At 39.9% G+C, this 19768-nt stretch overlaps 1 protein-coding gene across 1 annotated transcript in view; it reads right to left on the bottom strand.

The window, feature by feature from the left end:
- LOC119011923 (corticotropin-releasing factor receptor 2) overlaps window positions 1-19768 on the bottom strand; it is a 38813-nt gene that overhangs the window by 6299 nt on the left and 12746 nt on the right. The window contains exons 3-10 of the mRNA XM_037085394.1: window positions 12567-12652; window positions 10096-10202; window positions 8911-9028; window positions 8636-8789; window positions 3807-3867; window positions 3629-3701; window positions 3041-3126; window positions 148-283 (exon numbers count right to left, since the gene is read on the bottom strand). Of these exons, the coding sequence (XP_036941289.1) occupies window positions 148-283; window positions 3041-3126; window positions 3629-3701; window positions 3807-3867; window positions 8636-8789; window positions 8911-9028; window positions 10096-10202; window positions 12567-12652 (821 nt within the window). The remainder of the gene's footprint in view (window positions 1-147; window positions 284-3040; window positions 3127-3628; window positions 3702-3806; window positions 3868-8635; window positions 8790-8910; window positions 9029-10095; window positions 10203-12566; window positions 12653-19768) is intronic.

Below are 19768 nucleotides of genomic sequence, written 5' to 3'. Positions count from 1 at the left end.
TCATAACCTGAAAATGCCTCCTGAAAGAAGTGAGGCTCCGTGATAACACGCATCAGGAAATGCAGCATGATTCACTGTGTATACCGTGTGTGTATGGGCGGGCGAGCATTGGCCGGTGTCACACTGCATCATTACCCATAGTCTCACCTGAAAAGACTGCAAAAAGGAGTTGAAATAGATGAAAACAATTTGTGAGATATCGTCCTCCCCCGGATTCACAAAGAAGAGCATGTAGGTGATACCCAGCAGAGGTAGCAAGACCAGTGTTGCTTTCACGGCTTTTCTGTGAAGACAGGGATGCAGCATGAACTGCCTGCTTTATGATAACACACTAAGAATAGGAACTTGGATTTCACCCGAGTTGATTTTTAGAAAATGCATGATTCAGTGTCAGTGGCAGACTGGGAAAACAAACACAAACACACCTCTGCCTCGCTTCACAAAATGTCAACACTTTGTTAGCGATGAAGAATGGTTTGCCATATGGGCACCAAGCTCTATTAAGGGACTTTCTATTGAAGGTCCAGTCTGTAGGATTTAGGAGAATCTATTGGCGGGAATGGAATATTACATTAATAATAATGTTTTCATTAATGTATAAATACCTGAAACTAAGAAGTGTTGAGTTTTTTGTTAGATTGAGCCTTATATATCCACAAAGGGAGCTGTGGATGTTTCTACAGTAGCTCAGAATGGACAAGCCAAACACTGGTTTCAGAGAAGGCATATTTTGTTTTGTGCCCACTACAAAGGAGAGTAAAGCGAGGGGTATTTCATTGGTTGCGATCTGGAACCAACACCATTTGATACCCCTACACACAAGACCTTAAAGGGTACATGGGTACATCATTTATATAGTGCTATTACTTAAAGCACTTATACAAGTGGTTTAACTGCTTATTCACCAATTTTAATTTGGGGTTTAGTGTCTTGCCCAAGGACGGTTTGGTATATAGACAGGAGTAGGTGGGGATTGAACCACCAGCCCTGTCATCAGCAAGCAAACCTTTCGACCTCCTGAGACCACATTAGATGTGACTAATGGATTTACAAATGGTGAATAAATAATTAACTAATGCTTTGAATAAGTGTCAGACATTTACAATAACAAAAAACAGTTTTGAGATAACCCTTTTCAAGGTTTTCATCATTTGCAATTGGTTAAAATGCATTCCTGAATATTCATAATGCTTTTTTCTCAAGACTTATATTTTACTTGCTAATAAACCATTGAGTGTGCACTTTAATTCGAAGAGTTTTAGCAAAAATCCTAAAAGGTCCACTCCCTGAGTCAGTGTTTTTTGTAAGTCCAAAGCTACAGAGACCCATAGGGATGCAACTACACTGTAAAGCACCCATTCTCTCTGAAGATATAGAAGGCTCATAATAAAGAAATTAAAGTACTTCAACTCTTAGTTTCAGGTGTTTAAAAACAAATGAAAATGTTTCGGAATATAACAGTATATTCCATTTGTGCAAATAGATTCCCCTAAATCCTTTTTTATCGCATACACTACACCTATACAGTCAGCAGATGTAAAAGTTAATAAGTTGTAAGAAATTGATTTTGGTTAGAAGAATTTTAGGCTCTTTTCCAGAGGGGGGGCAGCTAAACTATCCATTGGAGGGCATTTTCTGATGAGCTAAAGAGCTACAGTAGCTTAACAAATCTGCGAAACAAATATGTTTAGAATGAATTTGGCAGTTTAAATATATGGACATGCATTCTTTAAATAATCTCTTTTATGCACGTTATGCTTGACATGCTGTGCCAGGCATGCAATTGAAAGATTACAGACATTTCTGTCGGTCCTTGTTTCATTTACCCTGCAGTTTATATCCTTCATGTAATTCTGGTAAAAGCATTTTGAAGGAACCATTATGTTCTATTTTTAGGTCAACAATTTATGGCTGACACTACTTTCTTCTGCTCAGCTCAATCTGCATGGCTCATGTCAGCATATCTGCCACACAACTGTAAATCCAACTCAAGCCTGAAAAAAAAAGAAAAAAAAAACTCCTGAATTTGAAGTTGTCGGCTGTGACATGGTAAACAAGGGACACACTCTAAATCATCCCCGAAGGAGAAAAAGCACACTTAAAGTAAAGGGTGAGAAAACACTCTCACAATTTAGCGGTCAGATGCGCGACGTAACATCATGACTCATTGCATTGCATGCGGTTTCCCCCCCGCTCTCAGGCAGACACCGAAGCTCTGCATTTACTCACTCATCAAGAGAGGCAGTGTCAGACGCATGAAAGGTTTTCCACCTCCAAAGATTACGGGTGGGACTAAATGAAACCACTTCTGAGAACTGCCCTGTGCTCGCTGAGGTCGGTTTGTTTGTCTGACACATAGAGTGGAAACTGTCATTTCACTTAAGGAAGAAAGTTAACTCAAAAATATAAAATATATATGTTTCCTCTCACCTGTAGTGCCGGTTTGTTTGGATGTGAGTTGCTGAGTATAGGGGATGTCTGCCCTCTTTCGATCAAAATGGAACTAGAGGGGACTTGGCTTTAGTGAACTCAACAGTAATGCCTCATTCCAGAAATCATGATGGATCAACAAACTAGACTGGTTGACTTCATCACCGAGCAGAAGGAATTGTGCATCTACTCATGAACGAGAAGCTTGCAAGAATAAAATAGTAATAACCTCCTCGTTGGTTGAGCTGTAATGTCAGCTAGCTTAGCCTCCGCTATGTGTAAGAGAATAATATATATTTTTTTGATTTTGGGTGCACTGTCCCTTTAATTTTAGATAATTATATATAATATTGGTGTCATTACATCCTTTGATTCTGAAAATCTTTTCTCTGAACACTTGTGGGCATGTCTGATAGGGTATTTGGGGATTAAGTGCACAGATTTGTATGAAATTATGTCAGAATAAATGTTGACACTAATTATTAAGGTCTGCCTTGAGCAGCTTCTTTGATGCTCAAAAATGTATTTCTTCACAGCATTGAAACATTGCAAAAACACTGAAAAAAGCAAACAGATCAGAGCAGGAGCGTCATCCACACGATCAGCTCACCTGTACTGTATCGTTTCAGACGTGGTTGAAGCTCTTAGTTTGGTCATAAGAATCCTGACTATGTTGAAGAGGAAAACAAAGTTTATCTGGAATTAAAAAAAAAAAACACAAGCATGGAAAATAATTAGTTTTGAAGGCTGGGTTAATGGCTTACGGTGAAATACAAGAGCAACAGCCCAGCTCATTACTGAGTAGGAGGAGTATCAACACAAGACAAAGCTGCCTACTTCCTCAACGAGACAGTGTTTGATACGCACATGACGAAGAAGTGGTCACCACAGTGCTGCGTGCTGGAAACAGCTTGAACATAACCATTAGCGGATACGTTCCCATGGATATTATTTTCCGGATTCTCCAGAGTGTAAATACCTTAACCCATTAGGAAGATTAATTCAACCAACAAGCTAGATGCGGGATGAAAATGGGTTTCATTATAAAACCATTTTCGGTATGGGCAAGGTTGTTTTTTTTAATCAGTTTACACCTACATGCAGGCACTACCAATAAATCTTCTGTCAGTGCAAACTGAGTGTACAAACGGTGTGAAAATAATGCCAGTGGATGCACAGGAGCTGTGTTGTTGCTCACCAAAAGCACAAGAATAACTGGTCCCTGGTAAATGTAGTCCATATATTTTCCAGGTTCTTTACCAAACCAACATCTGTTGACAAAACCAACAAAAGAATTAACACCACGCAATTAAAGAAAACATTTAAGAAAAATATTAAAGGAACTAGGCGAGAAAACTTGCCTCTGGAATACTTACTGTTCATTTTCATAATATAACTTTCCTATGGCCCATGCTACTATTATAGGGCATGGAATACCTGGAATAAAGAAATAAAAAGATTAATGTATAATTCCAGTACGATATTAACGTTTTTTGATGTGACATCTAGTGCTTGTAGTAAATATGACAGGAGGAAAGGAGGTAGTCATTGACATACCAGGTACTTTTCTTGTGCCTAAAACAAACCATTTACTTTTAATGCCTAAACCTGAACCTAAACCTGTTTTTTTGGTGTCTAAACCTATCCATGTAGTTTTGGTGTCTAAACCTATCCATGTAGTTTTGGTGTCCAAACCTAACCCCATAGTTTTGTAACACTTAACCTAACCAAGTAGTTTGTGTTTGTAAACCTAACCGAACTGCAATTGTTTCAGAACAGTGGTCCTTGCCATAGGTCATACATAGTATTTTTGAGTCATTGGTAATCAACTTTCTCATTCAGGTCTTAAAATATTATAAGAAAAATAATAATGTCTGTTAAAATCAATGTTAATAAAAAATAACAAGACTGCAAGACTCCTCCAACAAAAATACCAGCAAGTCTTCAGAGTCATATAATGCATCAGTCAGAAAACTGTAGCTACTCATAGATAATGAGCAGCTATAGTAATGGATATGTGCATCATTTAACAACTAAATGTTGTGTAATGCATGCTGGTCTCCTCTAAAACTTTACCAAAGTAAACAGCATACTTTGAGGAATACTTCAAATGACATGAGAAAGATTTGTTTCTATATTTAGGTAAGTGACCAACCAGATGCCACATGTATGAAAATCATGATCAAAATCGTCTCAGTAAAAGAGCAGTCCGTGTTAAGTTCTCCATCCTTCACGGAGACCTACTGCTGCTCTTTCTACTAAACATTTCAACAGTGATGTGTCAAATCAGCATGAGATGTCCAGCGGATGCACAGCACAAATTATGCGCTGGACATGGCGGTGACGTGTTTTGAGGACAGGATGTCTGCATACTTGGCTCCAGGGATTCTACTGTGGCTTAAGAAAAGAACAAGTGTGCTTGAATCATCCGAGATAACATGGAGTCATTTTAACCTTGGTGTGCTGACATCCGCTCTTCAAAAATGCACAAAATCTTTAAGGGCTGAATATGCAATAGAGATTTCCTTTTCACTTTTGGTTATATAATGCTTTATTTTGTCTCCATGTTAATTAGGTCTGCGTTTTAGATTTTATGCTTAATTTACGCTCTTTTGAGGCTACATCAGAACCCCAATGCTGCTTTATGCTACATGTTAAGATGAAAGTAAATGAAGTAAAGCCTTTTGGGATATAACACTCCCCCCAAAGCACTTATGTCTGAAATTCAAGGAAAGTACTCCTTTTAAGCAAGCAGTTCAGTCTTGACTTTCTCACCCTGCCAGTGAGATGACAAGCTAATTGAGCAAAACATCTCTGAGCTAAATATCATTAGTGAGTGCAAACATTAGATATGTTTGCGCAGTGACAGAAAGTCGGCGAGATATGATGACTTTTTTTTCTTTTCTTTTTTTTTACCAGCCAGGCAAAGTGTATCAGATGTTCATAAACGTGAAATGAACAGTGAAATGACCTTTAATGGAGCTGAAGTCTAAACCTATTTCAATCCCAGCTAGATTCAGTCCTCTGGTGGAAGACAGATTTAATCTGCCCCACTTCCATCATTTCTTAATTTATTCTTATGAACAATCTCAAAAAACTTGTGGCATCAGTGGCATAATGACAGAACTCTTTAGTGGCTCATGGTTTCCACAATGCAGCAGTTGCAAAAATGAAAGAACAAAATAAATCATTGCTTTGAAAAAAAAAAAAAAAAACTTTCTTTATAACTTTATATTCATATTTATGCTATGTGTTGTCTATAAACAATAGTAAAAAACAAAATAGTAATAATCAAGATCAGTCCAGTCCACAATACAAAATTGCTGGCATTGTACGTTTCTGCAAACTACAGTTAAATTTGTATATTTCATCCGTAGCTCAGTGGGTAGAGCAGGTCGGCTATTGATCAGAAGGTTGCTGGATTAAATCCCAGCTCTGGGCTGAGCTGACCTGCATGTCGAAATGTCCTTGAGCAAGACACTGAACTGCAAATTGCTCCTGATATGCCGTTGGCACCCGCATGGTGGCCTCTGCCATCAGTGAGGGCCCTGTGATGAGCTGGCGACTTGACCAGGGAGTATTCTGCCCTTGCCCAGAGACAGCTGGGATTGGCTCCAGCAAAAACCCTGCAACCCCATAAAGGGATAACAATGGATGGATGGATGGATGGATGGACAATATGTGTCTTATCATGTTGACATGTATTATAGCTGACTTTAATGCAAACAGCTATTTGCAGTGTGCCAGTTTGTAAAGTTCTTTATACCCGCAAGTTAACATCAATGGGACTCGATGAGACGACGTATCATCTCAGTTGCAACGACTCTCTTTCGTGCAGGCTTGTTAGGATTTTCATAACTTGAAACTCTTTGTAGCATCCTAAAATATGAATGATCCTGGTGAGTTAGTTGTTGCAGTTCCATTTCTAAATAAAATTAAAAAGGTTTGTGCTGTGGCGAGAGGTGGAGAGTGAAGTTCGGCGGATCCTGGTTGGTGGGATCAGGCTGCACGTCCATGCTCTAGCTTGACAGTGAGATGCAAGCCATTTTCCAGCCATCTGTGTGTGCAACTAAAGCCAGGCACCCGAAACATAAATAAAAATATCAAATGGTTCTGTGCTTAAAATTAACTACACCATAACCACCCAATTAAAGGCACAAATTAACCATAACAGTGGTTTCCGGAAACGTATAATGCTAACATTTGTTAGAGATTCAAGATTCACTTACTTTGTCATTTTACAACAGGGTCATATAACTAGAGGGAGTGTGTAGTCAATGGATTGATAATATGTAATAAGAATAAAAAATTTCTACTGATATTATTCTTATGTTTATTGCTGTAACCTGCATTTCCTCAACAAGCAACAGCTACAATGATTGAGCTTTTTCACAGAATGGATATCACAGATGGCCAGCATTAATTACATAACACGAACATATTATTATTCAAGAGGCAGATCAGATTAAAAACAAAAAGCAAGCCTAATCTAGACCTGCAGGAGCGCTTGGTACTAATGACTTGACCTTCGTCAGAGAGGAATCCGCTCTGATAATCTAATCATTGCAAGAATCACATTAGATCATTAGAACTAGATTGATCTGTGTGATATCTGCCTTTGGTTACTTCTATTCTAAAGCCAATACGAGCCTCCAAATCATGTCATCCATGTGTCATTACCAATCATATGTCACCTGCTCCCCTGCTAGTTATCTATTTCTTTGTCATTCTTGTGTTCTCAAAGCTCTGCTGCATGACCTAGATGCAGTAATGTATGTGTTGTTGTTTTGTTTTTTCCTGCTTCAAGAACACACAATGTCCATTTAAAAAAAAAAAAAAAAAAAGGACAAAGAAAGAAAATGTCAGACTGGTTCAGGGAGGTATACGAGCATGTCTCCGTGTGCATGTTTCTGCCTCAACACGGAATATTCTGACACTACGATTTCAGTCAGAGCTTGCCATAAGTCGAGATGAGTATAGGTAATTTATGTAGTCAGGATGTGCGGCATGCTCAAAATGTATTCTATCACAGGTGTCAAAGGACAAATCAAAGCCTAATCTTGAGCCTTAAGCATTTAAGGGTCTCACTCCGCTTCATTCACCGATGTGCAGACCTCTTTTAAGAGCCTCATTCAAGCAAACGTTGACTTTGAACTGGGAGTGGATGTCACATAAAACTGTGGTCCAGCTGTTTCACAGCCTGGTTTCCAATTGAGAAACATTCCGACTGCCGGTACCTGACATATACAGTGTACTGCATATTCGTTCTGACCATTTTATTAACTTATCGTCAAGAGAAGACCTTAAAGTGCTCAGCAAATAGGGCAATAGTTACTTCACTATATTTGTGCGACATCTGAGGAAACACCATCTGCTGATAATAAACGAGTGAACGCTCTGGAACATCTGCTAAATGTGCCTAAAGGGTAAAACTGTTAAATCATTTTTGTTAGTTATTTACTGTTTAATATTATAGTTAAATCCTCTTGTAACTTTCTTTCTATTTCCTGCTTACCTGTGTTCCCAGGTGTTACAGGTTTTCCCAAGTTCTGTTTCCCTCCTGTGTTTCTGTGCTCCTCCCCAGTCTGATTGTTCCCCCTACACCTGTCTCATATAACCCTCGTCTGCACCGTCTCTGTCTCCCAGTGTCTCTCCACCTGCCCCTGATCCCCTCATTAGTTTGTCTTTAAGCCTGCGTTGTTCCCTTACTCTGTGTTGGCTCATCTGTCGTCGTCCATTCGTCTCCCGACCTGCTGTGCCTGTTATCTGGTCCTCGCGTGTTCCCGACTCGTTCCTCTTAGGCTTTCCAGTTTGTCCTCAGTTTTGACAGTACTTCTGTATTTTCCTTTGCCGGCCCTTTTATGTTGCCAGTTTTTGTCGCCTGTCATTTTATTGTTTGCGCTTTTACATTTTTCGCATTTCAGCGCACGTGAGGTCAGGAAATATCAAGTCTAATTGGAGTCTAAATTGCGTGTTGTGTCCTGGCAAACTCCGGCTCTAACATTTATCATTGTGAATTAAAACCAATAAGAAAAACAATTATAAAAAGTAGGAAAATGTTAACTACACCTGTTTTTCTTCCTGCTTTAGGAGACTAAAAAATATTGTATTGTGCTAAACTGTGACCCCCACCCCCCCATGTATAGTACACAACCAAGAGCTGAGTGAAGTGTTACTAATGCCCTGTCAAGATAAAGATACTCACACCAGCCGATGAAAAGGAAGACCCACTTTCGAAGCTTATCAGTTGAATAAGTCATTACAATGGCTGTGTGGAGGTAACATCCTTCAACAAACATCCAGAAGAAGTTTGTCACCACAAAGTAGTTGTATATTGTCGTAATTAATCGACACCAAGGCTGAAAAAGAAAACAAAAAAACCCAATTACTAAAACAATTTTCCTGACACAACATTCTTCGCAGCTGCACTTGTAAAGACTTTCCAATGGCTTTATATGTTTTGTGTATCGCTGCTGTTACCTCGTTGCTCTCATGGATATTGTGGTCAATCAGCTGAAGCAAAAACCACATAACATTCCTCAGTATGAAGGTGGTGATCAAGTTCCAGTGGATGATGTTTCGAAGACACCTTATGCTCCTGTTCCACAAGTCCAACGTAAGACGTTTTATTATCTCACATTTATAGAGTCAGACATAGAGCTTATTCATAAGAAAACTTGATTCTACGCCTTTCACTATCCAGTTTGTAGTTTGTCAGTGCTCCAAAAGTACATGCATACACTCATTTCATTTCATGCAGATGTGTTGTGTATAAAAAGTAAGCCAGGTTAGCAAACTACTCATGTCAATGAATTACAATAAAACTAAGGAATATTTAAACATTTGATCATTTTACAGCAATATCTGGAACTCAATGGATCCTCATTGCTCTGTGATCTCTACGCAGATTTATTGAATCAGACGTCAGAGATATTTGATATCCACAATATGTGCATGGGCGTTTAAATCAAACCGAATCCAATAATATATGTATCAAATATATACGTGATTAAATTTGAGTTAGAACGCAGAGACAAAGGCGGAGGACATTTTTCATGCTAAATTGGACCCTTGTACTGTAGATATGGCGGCTCATCTTGCATTAAAGAGCCACTAAAAGATAAATAATTGAATTGGTCAGGCTTTTAACTGACTGTTTCAGGTTCATATGACGGTCAAATTGTTGTTCCAGAGAATTTCCTATCTTGCCAAGTAGAAACGTCTGTGAGGATAGCACTAAGCAGTTAGGCTGTACCATGAAATCTTAAGAGATTTAATTTCAGAACAAAACAGTGACTAAGAAATCAATATTTGCCTGCAGAAGCCCACATCAATCAATGCATAGTGAAAAATCCAGCTGCTTCTGTTTATTATCTGAGCAGATGTAAGTGTCTGCGCGCATGTCTGCATGTGTGTGTGTGTGTGTGTGCGTTTAAAGCATGAAAAGAGGTGCATCTGCTCAGAAGAAAAATGTATTATGAAATACAAACTATGTTTCTTTTAGCCTGACTGCTGCATCCGAGACAAGCTGCAGAGAACTATTAATTTGACATAAGCGAGTTAATGATAAGCAGTCCGAGGATATCATGTGAATTTCCCTGATTTTCTTCTGTGAGGTCTCATGCACACAGGACACATTTAGATGGGAACTATTTCTGTACTTGCCTTAAGCATAAGAAGAGAATGAAGGCCACGACTAGCGCTCCCACGGAGATACAGTGGCCTAGGTAGTTGATGATCAGCGCTATTTTATAATGCATTGGATATTTTCTCTGTAAATAAAACACTTGAATTACTTCTTTAATGTGACTGCTAGGCAACAGAACAAAGATTTAACATAAGAAACACTTAAATGCATCAATAGGACCAGAGTTTATCGATGAATCTGTCAAGGCTTCATTGTTTTGAGGATCACCCTAAAGGGATAGTTCAACCCCAAATCAGAAATACATATTTTTTCATTCACTTGTAGCATTATTTATCCATCTAGATTGTTTTGGTGTGAGTTGATGTGTAGTGGTAATATCAGCCAGAGAGATGTCTGCCTTCACTCGAATATAATGGAATCAGACGGCACTTGGCTTTGGGTGCTCTCTTTCAAGAAATCATGACCCAGTTACTCAAGATAATCCACAGACCTTGAGCAGTTTCATGCAGGAACTATTTACTTTCTACCGAATTACACCCGCCAACCGTATCATCTACTCATTGAGGAGATGCTGGCAAACTAAGCTAATCTAAGCTTGCTCACATCACAGCAGAACCAGCCTGTCCTCATCAGACAGACGACTATGTAGGCCAAATGTACAAGCAGCATATAAGGACCCATATATTTCCTGCTAGCATAACAAGTGACAAAGTCCCCATAGAGAGGAGGAAGGGAACGACTGTCGTGTAAAAACATAACATCAGACTTTCTCCCGGGCGACTGCGGCTCTTATCCCACGTGAAAACAAAAGTCAGTGGTGAGTTACTTCAACTTACATAACAGTCAAATCAAACACATAGTGTAGATATGTAACTTAAGTTACTTCAATAACATACTTACTTGAACCCAAATCACAATGTAATCCTAAACCTAGCCAAGAAGTTTTGTTGCCTATACCTCAACAAACTGTGTACATATGATGGCTGGATCAAGGATCATTTAATTGTCAGTCTAGAGCACAGAGTTGCACAGCAAATTGCGAGTTGTAGTCCCTTAATGCTAGACAACAAAGACTATATTTTCTTTGGTGAACTGTTGAGGTGGACTTAAGGAGCCTCTCAGCCTGAGAAAAGAAGTTGCTCTGTAGTCTGCTGGTGTGGCAGCAGATACGTCTGTATCTTTTGTCAGACAGTATCAGGCATTTTTTCCACTGGCATTTTTGGCCGCGCCGAGTCATACCAAGTCACGTTGATATGCTTTCCATCAAAAGTTTAACTGTGCCGGTGAAAGACCTGCTCCAAGAGGGCCACTACGACTACTCATGGCAGTGACCGACCTGTGAGTTAAAGTCTGTGGGTTCAGCTCTCAGTACTTTTGTAGCCTCTAACCAAATCTCTTTAGTTTCTTTCGTCCTGTTGCTACTTTTAAACACCTGCTGTGTTTTACTGTTTCATCGTGTTCACTTTCAGCTGTTTGGGAGTCACGTTTAGTTACTGCTGGTGAAAACAAAAACATTTCCTGCAATGCTGCTTCATAATAAAACGCTTTGAATGAGTCAATAACTTTATTTATGAAGAAGTCATAGAAAAGAAAACGTGCTTTTAATTAGCTGAGCCACTTTGTTAGCAGCGATTCTTCGATAGTACTGCAGGGATTGGCACAAATGCATCAACGTGAGTAGAACCAGGCCGGCAGACGTAATGGAAAAACGGTGTGAGTGTCCTTTGGGCTCTGTGCAGACATCCCATTTCACCATGTCAATGATGCTCTGTAGATGGGAACCAGCGATGTTCTGAGCGGTTTTAATCAACAGCAGCAGAGCTGTTTGCGAGGTTTCCAGTGAGGACGCTTTCTATTGCTTCTCTGTAAAAAGTTGACGAGAACTTGACACAGGAAATTAGCCTCCTTCCTTCATAAGAAGAGCCTTCTTCTTGTGCCACAACAGTCAGGTCATTTTGGGAACGGTGATGTATGTTGTTTTAACCCATTCAGTCATTTTTAGATATGAGGACGCACTGACCAAAAACAATCTAGACGGATAAATGGTTCTACAGATCAGAGGAAAATACATACTGTATTTTTGATTCTGGGGTGAACTGTCCCTTTAAGTGAGGGAAAGCAAATGTCATTGACACACTTCAGAATGGCTTAAAATTACCTGAGAAAATAGAGCAAGACCCAGAAATACACACAATCAGGAGGCGTTATGTAAGGTAAATGGGCCAAAAACCCGTTACACACATCAGTCTTATGGTTTGGCCTCAGAACTGTAACTGTAACAAATGTTTACACAGTTTAAATGAAGAATAGAAAATGCAGTACAATAAGAATTCACACACATTTTCTTTTCTATAAGAAGGAAGGCGAGGATTCTCTTGTGTGCCATTTATTTTAATGATGAGAGTGAACTGTGATGAGCATTTATCTAAGATTAACAGCTTGCTTGCAGAGCGAATAGCGGGATTGTTCCGGCGACACCACAACTTACCTTCTCCTCCAAAATGGGCTCACAATTGGAGTAATTGCTCTTCAACGCCCACGTCCCATTATCCATGCATTCCCTGTAAGCGCTCCCTGCAAGAGAAGATTTGGGAGCACGGTTGAGAAAACACTGAAATCAGGGCATTGTTGCAAACAGCGTTGGTGTTTTCAGATACTTGGTGAGCTATTTGTTCGTCCGTTCGAGTCCCTCGTCTGTATTCAGCGTCCGTATTCACCGATTCAGAGTCAGTTGTTTGTTGTGGTGAGATTATAGTGAAGGGTCTGGGAAGTAGGTAAGCTAAAAAAAACAATCCTTCCTTTGGAGTTCAAACTTGAACACCACTACCTGCCCCGAGCCTTACGAGGAATATTAATTCAGCAGTGGAAATATTCATTCACGACTGGGAAATGCAAAGCCTCTTACTCTGTCAGTTTATTTGCATATCTTCCTTTAAAAGCCCGCTTTCCGCAATCAACTTTGAACTGATTTTTTTTTTTTTTCATTTGGCAGCTTCCTCACCGTGCCTTTCGGTGGACCCCTTTATCTCTCTAAGTGTGGAAAAGAGCTGGGCGGAGACAGAGCAGCAATATGTGTGAAGTTCATTTTCTTCTATTCTATTACAGCCAGCTACTAAGGCTGATAATATGAATAACTTTGCTGCCAAGATACACATTATTTGTCTAGGTTTTGTATGATGTGTCAAGACTGTCTTCAGGGCACCGTGTGTTATTATTTCACCAGGCAATGTTTTCACAGGTCGGGGCTTCTCCAAGTGTTCATTATATATTCAGCTTCAAATAAATGCAAATGTTTGTTGCAGTATTCAGAAAAGTGCTCATTTCACCCTTGAGGATTAGCAGTTTAGACAAATCTCACACGAGCGCAGACTGCAATGTTTACGTCCACTCATCCTGACTTACCGAGTCTCGTCAACACCGAACAATACGCTAGACAGCGAGGGAACCTTCCACCTAAGAAATGCTCACAGCGACTCTCGAAGCAGTGGCAGCAGCAGCAGAATAAGATCCTTCGCATTCGAATTAATGTTACGTAATGTGACATTTTGGATTCGGAGAGCCGAGAGGGGTAAACAGCTCGTGGCATCTAGAAACAGAGACGTAGAGAATCCCTTAAAAACCAGGCTCTCAATATGCTTTCATTTGACTTCTGGCAACACTTGCTGTTTTGTGACTAGACAATTCTTTGTGCTGCTCTTGAAGGAAAATCCCACTATTCGGCTGTTTGAACAGGAGCTTTTTCATCGCAGCGGTAAATCAAAGTCGGTTAAATCTCCGAAGCACTCGAATGACTGGATGGTAGAATCCCCTGAGACGCAGAAAAAAGTCGATCACAATACACTCTAAAGCACGCTGTTCCTGTTTGCTTGACTTTCCAGACAAACGGCCTTAACATGCTCATTGATCAGGTGCCATGTGGCATTTAGAGTTCCTGTGCAGCTTAAGCAACCGTGATATGGCCGCTAATGCCTCATGCACGATTTGAGCATAAACTAAGGCAAATAAAGTGGAGACTCAGAGCTGCGGGTTCTGTTTCAATCATCAGCAAGGACATCAAGTCATTTCCAGGGGGGATGTTACTTCTTTTCACTGCATAATGGTGACAAATGAATTCAAAACCATTATGCATTAGATTGTGGTGCACACAAAACAAGAACTGCTAGAAACCTGCCTAATGTAATGTAATGTATTTCTACACCACAGTCGATATCTACAGCATCAAGAGGTTAATTTATCAACAGCTCTGTGACACAATGTCGGGCTTTATTATAGGGATTCATACATTTTTAGTATGAACCTAACATGTTGTATCTTCATTGATAAATGGTACATTTATGTTAATTTACCTTTAGTTTTTATTATTTCACTGTTTCACAGTAACAAACAAAAATCTAAAACAAGAAATCTTCCATAAACTATATACTAAGTAGCGGTAAAGGTTTATAATCATCAGTTGCAACTTCACAATAAACAATTGCTCAAACAATTGTTTTACTATTTGTTAGCAGTGAAATAACTAGTAACTATAGTTTAATTAACTGTACATTTACCATTTATGACTGATGGTTGTTACCAATAAATCTTTTCACAACCTGGCAACCCAAAAGAAGTCCTACTTAATAGTTTCCAACCAATTTATTATTAATAAGTTAATGATTTATGCATCCCATAAACTCTTGAAGGTGACCTATCAGTACAGTTACGAGTGATGAATATCAGATCTCGGGTTATTGCATGTTTGAATATTCCATTTATTTTTTCAGTCAGTTCCAAGGTCACCTCAGATCACTTCAGAAGTAAGAAATGATATCCTGAGCTCTTGGACTCATTTAGATTCAAATTTTTTTGTCATTGCAAAGACAATGAAATCTTCACAGTGCTGAGTAATGTACTGGGTGTAGTAGTTTAGTGGTGGTTGAATGAAATATACACAGTCACAGTTGTTTACATATTTATGAAATAACATTTTTAGTGAGACATCTGCTTTACTCAGTTCAACTGTTTTCAGAGATTCACTGCCGACTCCGCTACAATGAATTACTGCTGCTGTGAGAAATCGATTTGTGTTCCAAATGTGGGTGTTTTTATGTGACAATAAATGTTCCCCTGTGGAGTTTCATAATTCTTTGTCTCATAACACACAGTTTTTTGTTGTTTGTTGTTTTTGTTTTTTCAGTACAACATCACATTGTCTATATGTGTGGCCAGCCCCCTGTCAGTGTGGTGGATCTGATCCCAGAATGTGTCACCTGCAGGACGTGAAGGTGTTCTTCGTACGCAGGTACTGCTTGTTCTACTGTATCAAATGCTTTTACATTAACTTACAACGTATTAAAAACAATAACATTTAACTACCTAATTCCAACACAATCATTAAAACAAAGCACATCAGGGATAATCCTTTTAGACAAACGATCCCAAGCACTTGTGTCACTGAGCCGGTTTGACAGCATCAACATGACACATGAAGCACTTCAAGTCAACAAATGCTTAAAACCCTCCAGTCAGGTATCTGAAGTGACAAGACAGCTTCAACTTTTCTTTCAGTCTCTTTAAAACCAAACATTTATGATGGAGGGAACAACTTCAGACGCTTCTTAGAGGAACCCTGTTCTTATCCAGACATGTGTCATATCTGCAAACAAAATTAATGAAAACCAATATCTCTGGAGCACAAGTGTTCTGAGCTAATATTACAGCAGCAGCACACATTGTTTGGTTTTTTTTGTTTTTTTTTTCATATAAAGTTCTCCGTCTCTCCGAGCAAATATCACACTGTGTTTGTGAAGCAAGTGGTGATGGTGCAGAAATAGAGGAAGGGGAGCAGGTTGTGAGTTTTTTTTTTTTTTTTTTTTTTTAATTCTTTCCCTGTGAGCTGTTCCACTGAGGCAGGACTAATTCAAGGCACTGGTGCAGGGAGAGCACATTTCTGACTAACCATCTGTGCATTACGCATGATGGAGCTACTCGCTTCACACTTTTCTTTACAGTGCACTATATTCATACATTTAGATGATCAAGATTACCAAATGACTCAGCCGCTCTCGAGTTTTGGGAGTGAAAAAAAAACTGCCATGTGAAGGTGTTAACAGCGCTGACCACACTCCCGCTGGTGTAAAGGAGACGCACAAGGAGGCGAAAAAAAGAAATGTGCAATTCTCCACCGGCTTACTCCGTGCCAGCATTGCCCAACTCCTCCGCCTGCAAACCTGCCAACTTTCTTGCCTTTCTTGGATGCTAAAATTATGTAGATGCAAACAAACACCATATGACCGTTCCAGGATTAGAAGATTGGAAGCTTGTTTGCCAAGATAAATGAGGAGAGGCACTCTGATTGAATACATTTTAGCCTGGTTTTGATCGTTCATGAAGTGGTTCTACAATGAGGGATCAAAATAATAAAGATGCAGTTATTACTTTCGAGATATATAAGTAATACCTTCTCGGAAGACAAACCAAATGGTCTCCGTCTTCGCCGCTGTTAAGCTTTACCTTTCTTCTTTCAGCTGATTGTGTCTGTGCTCCCAACTGTGGGACCTCCAACAACGCTGCAGGACTATAAAAGTACAACACTTTTCACTTAAAGGTTGTGTAATCCAGCCCTGTCTTCGTCCAGTGTTTGATTGTTCTGTGCTTTAGTTTCTCATCTGTCTCTTAAGCTCTTACTTCTGAGCCAGTGGGTCTCCTTTCCCTGATTGATGGACTCAAACACAACAAAAAGAAAAACTGACACGACTGCTACGCCTCCGCAAAGCGCCAAGCCGCCGCTCACACTTTATCAGGAATTAACCACTTGTTTCAGCCGCTTTGTGAAACACTCAGCGAAGCTGTTGCCTTCTATGTGGATGGGTTTCAAATTGTAATAAAGATGAAAGGCTATAATATCTCGAAGCTGAGCGATCAAAACAGTTCGCGCGAGCGGCACACCTGATCCTCAGCCACGTTTCCTTCAAGCCATCTGAAATCTAATTTCACGAGCCGGGTCCGGGGTAAACTAGGCCATACCTTAACAGCATGGGGAACTCACAGCTCATTGCAGTTTGATATTTCATTTAGGCAGCAGGAACTAGAGCACATCTGCCACACAGACATGAGAGAGCAAGTGAGGACATCGAGACAGGACTCCAAATACAGCTTGACAACATGGGAACAAAATCAGGATGGACGCAGCGTAGATTACAAACGTTGACTGAAGGAAGCTCATTAAATTTAAGTTGTGTGATCTGAAAATCTTTGACAACTTGAAAGTGATGAGTCTACAGTACTTGAGAACCGCAGCTTTTACAGTGTGGGATGGGAAAGTATCTTAAATATGTATTAACAATTAAGTTAGAATTCAACGTTGACTCATAATTTCACACAGTACACGCACAAGGAGAAAGTCCTGTGCTTGATCCCGAACATCTTTTAAGTCCTTCTCTACGTTCCTTCAACTCATTAAAGAATCATAAAGGAGGAGAGAAGTGAGAATCAGAATTTGTCACAGATCTTGGGAAGAACGGCTGCATGTGTAGAGAAAAAATAGAGGGAGCTGCTGGGAAAAAAAAAACTTGATAGATTGCCTCAAGCGATGTCACTCGAGTCGGTCAGGTCTGAAGACTACAAGGGAAATTAAAGAAACACCTCGGGGGTGTAGAGTTAAAAGTGACGTTATCAGACCTCTGTGGCGAGCTCCTTGTCGCTTCTTTGAGGCGAGCAGCTCCAGGCTTCAATAGCTGCACTCAAAACGCACCCAAATCTCTGACTGAATTGTCTGCGGTCGAGTTGCATAGCGGGTAATCATGGTGCCAGGTTGTGACAAGGAAGAAGAATGCAAGGGACAAAAAAAAAAAAAAGCCTCTTTAGACCCCAAGAGGCGTCCAGCGATGTTGAGGGAGTGCATTTGTTGAATGGTTTTACTTTCACATTAAAAGAATATAAGAACAAACTAATTCTTTTGTATGATCTACATAAACACTTTGATGATTTAATCATAATAACACGTCTATCAGCAGACCAGATGGCTGCATTCAGGAGCTCTTCATGGCAGGCAGATGCACTACAGAGCTGCAGTGGGAGATGTTTTTCATTTTTGAGGGGGTATACTTGTGTATACTAACATAAATGTGAAGTATTTTCTCAGAAAATTGAGTTCAACTATTCAGCTCATCTCTATCAGTGTAACACTGTGTCAGTTCTTATAGGGAGCCACACTGACTCTTTGATTCATGCCTGTAACTTATAACTTTCCATGTTGCAGCCCCCCATCTCATCTCAAAGTCTTGTCAGTCCTGCTTTTTGTTTCCGTGTGTGTCGGCGACCCCCCCTCTGCCCTTTCTCTCTCAGATACAGAAGTGTCCTTTTCAAAGGGCAAATAAACATGTTTTTCTTTTCATCAGGTTTCCTCCAAGCTGGAAAAAAAAAGAGAATGTCCTAAATTATAGGTTTGCCCAAACACACAAGAGAGGACACAAGACGCCCCCTCTGTAGGGGATGATGGAAAAACTCAATGCTGTATCTGTAACTATTCGACTTCCTCCACTTTCCAAAAAATCTTATATGTGATTCAGACGACCTGGTGTTCAGATCTTATAGTGTTAGTCTACAGTGACTGCTGTCACCACTAACATCACAACAAAGGCAACTGCTCCCAAGGCCTTGATTGACCCAAGTTTGATCAAACACAACATGGCAGCAAAACCACTTCACAAAAAAAAGCAGAAAAAAAAAAATAAATCTGTCCCATCCTTGTCACATTCGCTTTGTTGTACATTTTGTCAGAGGTGCTGATCCTTTTCAGGGCAAAACAAACTCCCTGGCTCTCTGGCATTATCAGCAACATGCTCCAAAAGTGACAAGACTTCCTAGAATATGTCTCTGAGAGGTTTATCCTGAGGAGCGACTGAGAGCCCAGGCTGTGGCGGATCACAAGTCGCACATACAACACAAAGTAATTAAACTTGTTCCACTGGGTAAAAGCAGTCTAAAAGCAGCACAGTTGCTGCAATTAAACTCTGATGCCCTGAGCTTTTTATATTGCAGAAGCAGATATGCGTTTGACTGCTGACTTCTACCTGTAATTAGCACTTTGTTGCTTAAACACGCTGAAGGGAAGAGCCTGTTAATTCATAACACCTCCTATCTTAGATGGTCTGTTTGTTGTGAGGGATTATTTGTGCATCTAAGTACGTCCTCCGCAGGAATACCAGGTTTTCGCATTACTTATTTTTAATTTTAGATGGTAAATACATGTAAAACTTCCATCAAATGTGCCCTTCCAGTGGAGAAAGCATGATGGCTGAAAATAAGATGCCCACATCTCCTGTAGTTGCTTCTTGTAGTTTTAATTTCATTTTGGCAACCAGAAAAAAAAAAAGGTTTGTTTTAAAACCAAAGAAGAAGAAGGCTACAGCACACATTCAGTGCAGAGAAACTGTCAGAACAAGAAATCCCACTGTTATGCAGTTTTCCTCTGAGCAACTGTAGGTTTCTGTGTCACATGCTCTGCCACCTACGGTACGTCTGACAATTGAAATGACAGTGGGAGATTGTGCCTCTGTAAAGACTGCAGCAAGTCTGAAGATTTCCAGAGGACCCGGAGCACCATCTTTGACCACCAAACCACAGAAGCTCAGGTCAACCTCCACTGAGCCAATCAACAGAAGACATATGGGGTTAGCCTCAAAAAGTTTTTGCTGCCCGCCCGTCCAA

This window comes from Acanthopagrus latus, chromosome 21, assembly GCF_904848185.1.
Source record: "Acanthopagrus latus isolate v.2019 chromosome 21, fAcaLat1.1, whole genome shotgun sequence".
NCBI lineage: Eukaryota > Metazoa > Chordata > Actinopteri > Spariformes > Sparidae > Acanthopagrus > Acanthopagrus latus.
Note: the sequence above shows the minus strand (reverse complement) of the source record. Positions and strands in the feature narration are given on the sequence as shown.